The sequence below is a fragment of the Centruroides sculpturatus genome, unplaced genomic scaffold, assembly GCF_000671375.1.
Source record: "Centruroides sculpturatus isolate CEXI.00-Female unplaced genomic scaffold, Cexi_2.0 scaffold983, whole genome shotgun sequence".
NCBI classification, from domain to species: Eukaryota; Metazoa; Arthropoda; class Arachnida; order Scorpiones; family Buthidae; genus Centruroides; species Centruroides sculpturatus.
Genome location: NW_019385180.1, coordinates 47,368 through 57,355, shown reverse-complemented (window position 1 = coordinate 57,355; position 9,988 = coordinate 47,368). Strand labels below are relative to the sequence as shown.

At 32.0% G+C, this 9,988-nt stretch overlaps 1 protein-coding gene across 1 annotated transcript in view; it reads right to left on the bottom strand.

Annotated features, from left to right (window-relative positions):
* The window catches only part of LOC111635824 (kinesin-like protein KIF16B), a gene marked incomplete at its 5' end in the record, with an annotated part of 47,335 nt that overhangs the window by 5,387 nt on the left and 31,960 nt on the right, over positions 1-9,988 (bottom strand). Inside the window, 5 exons of the mRNA XM_023380926.1 lie at positions 2,424-2,621; positions 2,708-2,747; positions 2,821-2,946; positions 7,118-7,263; positions 7,340-7,424. Of these exons, the coding sequence (XP_023236694.1) occupies positions 2,424-2,621; positions 2,708-2,747; positions 2,821-2,946; positions 7,118-7,263; positions 7,340-7,424 (595 nt within the window). The remainder of the gene's footprint in view (positions 1-2,423; positions 2,622-2,707; positions 2,748-2,820; positions 2,947-7,117; positions 7,264-7,339; positions 7,425-9,988) is intronic.

The window sequence follows — 9,988 nt, the reverse complement described above, 5'->3', positions numbered from 1 at the left end:
TATCAAAAAGAGTTAGTTGCAATAGAAAACGACAATGCGCTATCGCATTTGAGAAAAATTTTGATTAAAAGAGTAAGACAATCCACTTTAGATCAATTTCTTGTTCCTTACACAAAGAGTTTGTTTCTTTGTTAAATTATGACAACGCAACACTTGGGCAATCTGACTAGGGGGAATGCTTTCTGGGAAGTGTTTTTAAGGGAAACTGGCCCCTATTTAGGAGTTACAGATGTGGAGAAATCCCGGAGAACTCCACGTGGCCAGCCCGTCTGAGCGAGGTGCGAACCCACGAACGAACTCCCCGTGTTCAAGGTACGAAGACCACTTAGCCACTGGTGGGGTTTTTACCGAAAGAGACTTCGACTCTAAGAATCTTCCGATGAAGTGCTACCCATCATTTTTTTTGGAGGGATTCCCTTTCTAAGCATTAAGGTTTGTATATCTCCACTTTTCTGCCAGCAACTACAACAAATGAAGGTATGTACAGTGCTATTTTATTAAACAAAGTTTACATGTTTATTGCTGTAATGATAGATACTACGTTTTCTTACATTTTCATCAAAGAAAATTATTGTATATTACAAATGACAAAAATTTTGGAGACTAGAACAGATTAATTGCATTTGCATTAATTTCTATGGGAAAAATTGTTTCGGTTAACAAACAATTCAGTTAATGAACGGAGTCGCGGAATGGATTAAGTTCGTTCCACTGTATAGCTAAAAAAAAAATAAACCAGCTATTTAGATTTCTAATTGAATTTCTCTGAGCATATTACAGATGAAATTCTAAATTTATTGTTCCATTTTCATTATTTAAAATTGTATAAGGCATGTTTAAAACTAGAAAACTTGTGATTTACATATGTATAAAAAGCAAATTTTCATACAAGATTATGTAAGATTAAGTAAAAACTATTTATGTACACTTAGAAGATGAATAATGTATATACAGTAAAACCTGTCTATGGTGACCACCCACGGTTCCTTCAAAAAGTGGTCTTTTAGATAGATGGTCGTCCAATACAAGTGGTCCTGTAATAACGTATTTCCGTACGTATTTTGCGCACTTTTTAGCCTTTCTACTAAGCAAAACTCGAGATGAGTAAAAATAAGCAAATTTTTTCAACGATAGGGCTATATTGGTATTATATTTTATTCTTATCGGATACTGTAACTTGATTTACAAGAGTTGTCGTGATTTTATAAGACAGATTTAATACCAATATTTTAAAGATTAATACAATAGTTGCATTTTCTCAATTATAATGCACACTTTCTTTTTTCCGATTTAATTCAACTTGGTTCTTTTCGTTTGCTCCTCAGTTATGTGTACTACGTCATCGATATACAAGCGCATAGTATCTCTACATCACTTTGGTTTTGGTATTCGTTAGTTTAATCTTATTTTAACTTTATTAAATAATAAAAAATACAGTATTTTTATTTTCTTAAGTACAATAAGAAAAATAATTAATAATAAAATCGTTTTATTATTATGTCTCATTATACGATTTCATTACATTCCGCGATTGTCATTGTGGAATCGAAAAAGGAAGGTTGCTCGTAAAACTGATTTTTGCATTAATGCGTTTATTGTTTTTTGAATATTTTGCGTGCAAAAATTACTGGATATTATTTTTCTAAAAATATCGTGGAAATAATGTACATTGATACAGAAACTATTTATCACACATGCACTGTATATGAGCTTCAAAAAAATAATAGTAATAATTAAATAAAATAAATTTTATCAAACGATGAGATCAACCGATTAATTGTATTGTGCACAATATTTTATACCCCTAAGGAAAATACTGTAGGTGTACGGTAAAATAAATTTCGTTTTCCCATTTAAACTTTGTCACTAATTGCCGTTGTGATAAACCATTTTCACTTTATCTGATAATTTTCACACGATCTTCTAACGACAGCACTTTGCATTTCTTTCGTTTTTCGGACATTTTCCAACAAACTGAAATGAATTTCCTTTGTTGCTAGACTAATTTATTAACACCTGCACCTAATTTCAAGGGTGAGAGAAGTGCTCAGGATGGGTTCGAATGAGAGTTTAGACTAATTGATTATATTAGGGAGGGGGAAACGTCATTGAGATGAGTTCGAACAATAGTTTAGACCAGATACATTCGCGAAAGTGGTCGCTTATTACAGGTGTTGTATGTTGTTTCAGACCAAAAATCGATGCCCGCGGTCGCGTTACACAGGTGGTCGTTTAATACAGGTAACTTATACAAAGACTCTATGGATAAACTATTCCATGCCAGAAATTTTTGCCCGTTTTGACAGGTGCCCGTCGAATGCAGGTGGTCACCTAAGCAGTTTTTACTGTACAGAGATGCATTTACAATTTTAATGCATGTTTTATAAGTAAAAATACATCAAGTTTAATACAGATACATTTACCTTGTCTCCATATTTTAGCCTCATATAATGATGTAGCTCCCGGAATCTTTTGTAACGTCGATAGATTGTCCAAGTGTCTGCATTCACATAAATCTTTACTTCATATTCATAATGAGCACCGCTTCCACTTCCTCTCATTGTATAAGAAGGAATTGAAAATTTTATTGATTCTACTGCTCCATTTTCTCGAATGTGATTCTGATGTTAAAAAAAAATTACAAAAATTAACAGCATATGTTAAATTGATTATTTGCATTTTATCTTAACAAATACAATTTACTTACATTTAAAGTACATGCAGTAGTAGTGGCTTCAGTAGGAAATCTATATCAAACAAAATAACAACAGTGAAGCCAATATTAATGAATATTTATATATTATAATAAGATAATCTTGCCTAGATTCAACATGCTGTTGGAAGCTCTTAAAATATTTCTGATCATTTTTCAGATATTCTCGTTCTAACCGAAGTTTTTCTTCAAATAACCTTCTCTGAACTTCCTGTTCTACAAGACAGTTAATTCTACAGAAAGATATCAAATAATACAAAATTTTCAATATATCTTATAATTGTATTTCTAAAAGTGTAAGAAAGTAAATTTTAATTTATATTTGAAGAAGAAAAAACATTGTAATAGATTTTCATAGTTAAAATATATTTTCCCCTATATTTTTAGAAAATAAATTAATTTTATTATCATCATCATCAATATTAAATCAATTAATGGTGCAACCAATATCAAAACTTGGTCTTAAATATTAAAAATTATACATCCATTTTCAGAAACAACTATGCTTCAATTATATTTTTCATGCATGTTTTCTTTTTACAATTGAGATTTACTGCACAACAAATCAAATATATTTTTGATTTAAAAAATAACCAACATTCTCAAAACTTGACTGTTTGGATAAAGTAGCTTACTGTAAAATTTGACCTTAAACAGTCTCAACAGTGGAAATTAAACATAAGTTGACAGTTTTTATAATTAAATCAATTTGAAATATTAAAAATTTATCAAAAAACTCAAGGCAAACCTTCCAAAATTCAGAAGATCAAATATATGCATAATAATTTATATGCAAAACAGGGTTATGTAAGCAATATAAGCTATTTTGCACAAGGATAAAAAAAAACATTATAACCAATGGAAAATCCAATTTACTATTCTAATAATACTATTTCAACCAAGTATGTTGCAATTTTTTTTTTCCAATCTGCTTTTTGTGTATAACAGAATTAATATTATGAAAATAATGAAGTTTTGTTAAAAATAAAAATAATAATAATATAGCAGTAGCAAGAATAAACACATCCTTAGAGTAATTAAATACAAGTTCTTTATATAAATAAATAAATAGGACAGCCAGATGAAATAGGACATGGTGGTTTCAACACCAAACTCCTCAGTGACAAGCTTCACACTTACACTGCTGTTGAGTTTTTCCAACTTGATTTTGTGTTATATATAAATTTAAATGCTTTTCTCTTTTCATTATTACTAAGAGTATTTGCAGGTCTTTTTGCCATTTTCACAGGACACAAAGGAGTGCATGCATATATTAACATGTTGCTACAATGGCAGCTAACAACAAACTAGGGATTTTTTTTAAAATTAATTTATAAAAATGATGTTCATCTGAATTTCAGAAGATTAGGTTGAAATACAATCAGTCACATAAATTATGTATTTAAATTGTGTGTGTTTTTAAATTTATGTTCAAAAAATGAGAGTATATTAAAAAGCAGGTTTAAACAGCTACACACACAAAATATTAATATAAAATGTAACATTTATATCACTGTCTGTCAACATTTTGAAAAAAAATTTATTTTGCAAGTACTTTCAACAGTCTAAAACTGTCCTCTTCAAGCAGAATCATTATTAGAACTTCCAGAGAACAAGAATCTGAACATCAACTGACATTTTTTCAAAATTGTTTGTCCCATATGTGCATGGAAATTTAAATTATATATGCACAGTTTACAAAAATTATACTTTAATACAAAATACAATGAAATGTAAAATAAAATATCAAGAATAAATGGAGTAAAATAAAGCCTATGTATGATAATGAATTAAATAGTCAATAAATAAACACAAACATATGATGGCACTACTGTCACTAGAAGGTGTTTTATTGGGAACCATGTGATTTAGAACCTTAGAAGGCTAAACAGTGCTGTCCACAACTTTGGTATATTCAGTGTGGGAGAGTTGCACGGTGACAACAATGAGATGTAAAGTGATTCCGATATAAATAATGTTTTTCAATCCCCACAGCATTTTAGAAGGGAAACTTGTGACCAAATTGGTTCAAAGTTACTTTCTATTGCTTTTTTAGCTAACTCTGTTGTATACTTGCTATGCGCTATATCATCATGATGTTCTGCAAGACAAGAGATGGAGCATTCTAGTAGTGGCTCCAATATATAATAGTATGATACTCTACGAAAAGTCTGAGGTATATACTATACCTCAGACTTTTGCAAGTACTTTCAACAGTCTAAAACTGTCCTCTTCAAGCAGAATCATTATCTGAGAATCAGTCTGAGATATAGTATATACCTCAGACTTTTCATAGAGTGTAACTGTAACCCCATCTTTATCATTACAAAGTATCCTACATAAAGTGGGCTGAGGCACTAGTGGCAAAATATAGCTAAATTTCTTGAAGACTTGATAAATAGGTAATGATGCAGAACCCAAGTACAGAATGGCTGGGGTTACAAAAAATAATTCCTTCTTAGAATACAAAGTGGATGGTGGAAACAATATGCATTTGACCCAGTTAACTAAATGTTTGAACTTGGCTAAAGAATACCCAGCACTGCAAACAATCAATTTAAGGGAAATCTGCTCATCTACAAATGGATATAAAAACACCCTGCGTATCAGTGCTATAATAGCCATATTTTTGTACCTTGAGAGCTGAAAAGCCATAGAAGGGATGACGTAAGGAGGTTCACCAAATTTATGATATACAGAAAGTAAGATGCTGTTGTGAGACCAATATACAAGTAGATCTAAAAAAGAGTTCTTTGAATCTTTCTTCTTCTCCATAGTAAAGGAAATAGTCGGGAAAATAGTCAACAGCGATTGTATAAACTCCAGTAACTATATCTGAGCCTTCCCATGCAAGTAAAATGTCATCAACATACCTCAAATATAGGAGGGGATTATGTATGGTAAGCAGGGATCTAAAAACTTTGAATTCTATGGCTCTCATGACTAATTCTGCCAAGATGACTGATAGGGATGAGCCCATAGACACTCCCTGCTTTTGCAAGTAAATATTACTATTGAAACAGAAATAGTTGTTCTCAGTAATTAGTAAAAGTCTCTCTCTCAACCCCAGTATTTGTGGAATGGAATAACCATTTTCAATTAGTAATGTATTTGCAAGCATCACTGCTTCAAAATGGGGCACAGATGGGTATAAAGAAACCACATCTATTTTGAATAAACAATAGAAATTTGGAGGTATGGCCCCAAAACTACTAATTATAACGAACTTTGCTTCCAGAGTAGAAGATACAACCAGATTACAATTAGGCATTAAAGCAGCAATTTTCCTAGCAAGCACTTTTTCTAGGAAATACATTGGGTGGAAACACTTATTCACTAAGGGACAGAGTGGCCAGGTAGACTTATGCATTTTTACCTCAAAGAATAGTCTAGAACATGCAACATTGGTCAGTGGATCTAGAGGGTCAGATAATGCTGATGTTACACCTGGTAAAGTGACAAGTTTTTTTACTTTTGTCAGCACTGAAGGAGTTGGATCTTCTCTCATTAACATAGATCCCAATTGTAGGAGGAAATCATTGGCCATACACAAAAAGTCATCATTTTTGCACAGAAAAACTTCTTATCTTTGTACGAGACTAAAAGTCTTAGATTCAGAGTGTTTAAGAACTGTGTGACAACTCTCTTTCCTCTATTCAAATGAAGTAGCAGTTTGTAGACACTGTGCACCAGATATCTTTTCAAAATTAATTCATGTATAATTTTTGTAAACTGTACAGTACATGTATAATTTAAATTTCCATGTGTGTACAAGACAAACAATTTTGAAAAAACATTAGTTGATGTTCGAATTCTTTCCTTGAATTCAAATGTCTTGTTCTCTGGAAACTCTACTAATGATTCTGCCTGAAGAGGACAGTTTTAGACTGTTGAAAGTACTTGCAAAATAAATCTTTTAAAAATAAATTAAAATATTTAAAACGATGGAATCACAATTTTCTAATCTTACTTAATTGTACTGTGAGTGAGTACATGAAAATTCAAATTTCCCTTCTTTTCTGACTTATGGAGGCATAAAAACTTCTAACTCTAAACCATTTGCTAAATGAAATAGAATAAAAGGTTAAAGCATTCTAATTCTATTTCATTTAGCAAATGATTTAGAATTCAGAAGTTTTTAAGCTTCCGTAAGTCAGAAAAGAAGGGAAATTTGAATTTTCATGTACTCATTCACAGTACAATTAAGTAAGAAAAATAAATCTTTTTTTTTCATAATGCCAATAGACAGTGATATACATGTTTCATTTTATATTGAAAAGCAGTTACTCTTGTTATCTTTCTATTTCTTCTTCATTATAAAACAAGATCGACCACATTGGCCAAAACAAATTCAGCAATGAAAATTGATAAAGTATTTATTGAAATCAATACTTTACTTTTTACCTTTTCTGTTGTTCTAATTCTTGCAAATGGAATCTTTCCATTTCAATATGATCTAATTCTTGTAAACGTTCTTCCTCAAAAGCTTTTCTCCTTCTTTCTAATTCCTGTTGAAGCATATGAAACTGATCTTCTACAAATTTTGCCATCTTAATAATATGCAAAAAACTAATGTATGAATATTTCATATAATACAATTAAAAAATAGAGATATTAAAAATTTACCAAAGTTTGATTTTTCCATTCATCATTTGTAGAACCATTCAAACTTCTATTGTCCATTAACTGTTCATCTTGCATCACTAAAGTGCTAAATTGTGTTTTATTCTATTTATTTGTTATAAATACAAATGTAGATTATTTCCAAAATATTTAAAAACTACAATTAACAAAGCTACATGTTATTAGATTTAATTTTATGCCTTACAATACATCCTATTTAAAGAAAATTTACTTGTCCATACAAAAGACAACTTATTTTACTTTTAACATACAAGTACACATTTATATAAATACTGCATAGACAAATATAAAATATGTACTCATTAACGAAAAAGTTATGTATCAAGAAGGAAGCATTGGAATCAAATGAAACTTACTATCATCATTAAGTTTGCTTTAATTAAAGTGATTACAATATCATAGAAAAGACAATTTCATGTGCAACAACAGTACAATTTAAAAGAAACCTTTAGTACTTTGTAGGACCCCTCTCTTGATTGGATACATGCAATGCTACAGTTGTGCATGAATACAGATATTGTACAGTATTCTTCAACAGATTTACCCATGCTCTACAGATGTAACTGGTGCTCTAATTCATTCACACTCTGTCGCCCTTTGCAATAAAAGTAGGGACCATCTACGCCCTTTTGACTCCTGGGCGTATAGTTGCACGTTGTCTTGCCAGGCGGAGACACTTTTGGCCTGGCTTTGGACCAAGACAGCCCCTTTGCATTCTTTTCTATTCTCACGGCAGTTGACTGACAAGCCAGACTGTCACCATTGCAACGCTGAGGAAACATTGCTGCACTACTGGCTACACTGCCCGAACTATATCAGGTCTCACAAAGACCTAGGCAGCACATTGACTTTAAACATGTCACTTGCTCGCACTTTGACGCCAATATACCAGCCTAATACTTCCATTACCCCTTGTCAACACATGGCAGAGCTGGAACGATATATCTATCTTACTGGTCACTTCACATAAACAATGGGCAACACTTATCGGAGAAAGAGCCAAGAAGGCTATAATCTCCATATGAAACAGTAGTAATAATAATAATAAGAAGAAGAATTCACACTTTTAGATGGCCAAAGTTAACATCTCATCTGGACCCAGAAATGCTCAATGGATGACAAATCTGAAAACTAGACATGCCAAGGAAACATGGCAATGTGATGAAGACATTCCTGTGAAACACTACTGTGAGCAACACTGCAACGAAAGGCAATATGAGGTTGTAGCTTTTCCTGAACTTACCATTGTGCTGTGAATGTTCTTCACAACCACTGTTAGGGTCAAATAACATGATCACTTTCTAGACCAGCAAAGAAGCAATGAGGGAGTGTACCACTCAACAACAAACATGAGAATGAAGTGCTCATTAGTGGTCCTCCACACCAATATAGTCATCGATTTCCAAACAGAACAGAGATTTGTTACTAAAGACTATAAGCTGCCAAGCCATAGCAGTCCATGCTTTCCGTCAAGAGACAACTGCAAACAAATCCAATAATATTGGAGTGCTAATGGCAGGATGCATAGCAGTCTCTGTGCATGCAAATTTGTCAACAATATAGGAAGAGATAAAATTTCTATTATAAAGATGTTTCCAGCTATTTCTGGATGGTCAACAAAGATACCATTGCAACTGTTCATACTTGTCTCATGATCAGACAATCATCTGTTTTGATTGTCTATTTAGGGCATCCAGAGTCTGCCTACCATGTATGTGTGCCTTTATGCATCCACTGTCTCCAATATGGCTGTCTTTAAGCCAATTGGCACCAATTACTCCCAACCTGGCTCAGGACACCATTAACTGGGTGACGAAATAAGAGATGAACAATAGACAAAATACAAATTTTTTTGTTTTCTTTATAAAAGTCACCATTCTTTTCTATTGATCTACTACCTGTTAAATTTAAATATATTTTTTTTTAAAACAAGTTAAACATTTCGTAATTTTAAAGATTTTGAAACAATTTTGTAATTAACAAACATATTTATACATGTTACATGTTAGGCTCAAAGACCAAAATCGCTCATTGAATGAAAAAAACGACCACAACGCATTGTGGGCATTTCAAAACGACCACAAAGCAAAATTTACTTAATGGCTTTCATGATATTTGACCACTATACGTTTTGGTGATTAAGAAAAGCCATAATGCATTCTGAACATTAGCTGATACAACAACGATACAGAAATCATATGATGCACAGTGGTTTGTAACTTTAAAATATGGATTACAGGCTCAAAACATTTTTATTTACAATTTTTAATGCCAAACAACATTACAGTAGAGCCTCGATTATCCGACCCCCGATTAACCGATGCCTCAGTTAACCGACCGTCCTAGTTGGCAAATTTCAAATGTCCGCCAGTGATGTGGCGCTACAACATTTGGCTATGTCTTGGTTACTTTAATATTATTTTTACGTGTTTTAGCTGGCAACACTCATTCAACCATGAAAGGGAGCCAGTATTTAAACGAGGCTTAATTTTCTAATTTTTAACGATACAATAGCGACGATTATTATTTTAAAAAATTTTTGTTAGGCTTAACATCGATGAAAATTCAACACGAAGTAGGTTAATAGCGATATACTAATATACTAATTACATGGGATATAATAATATACTA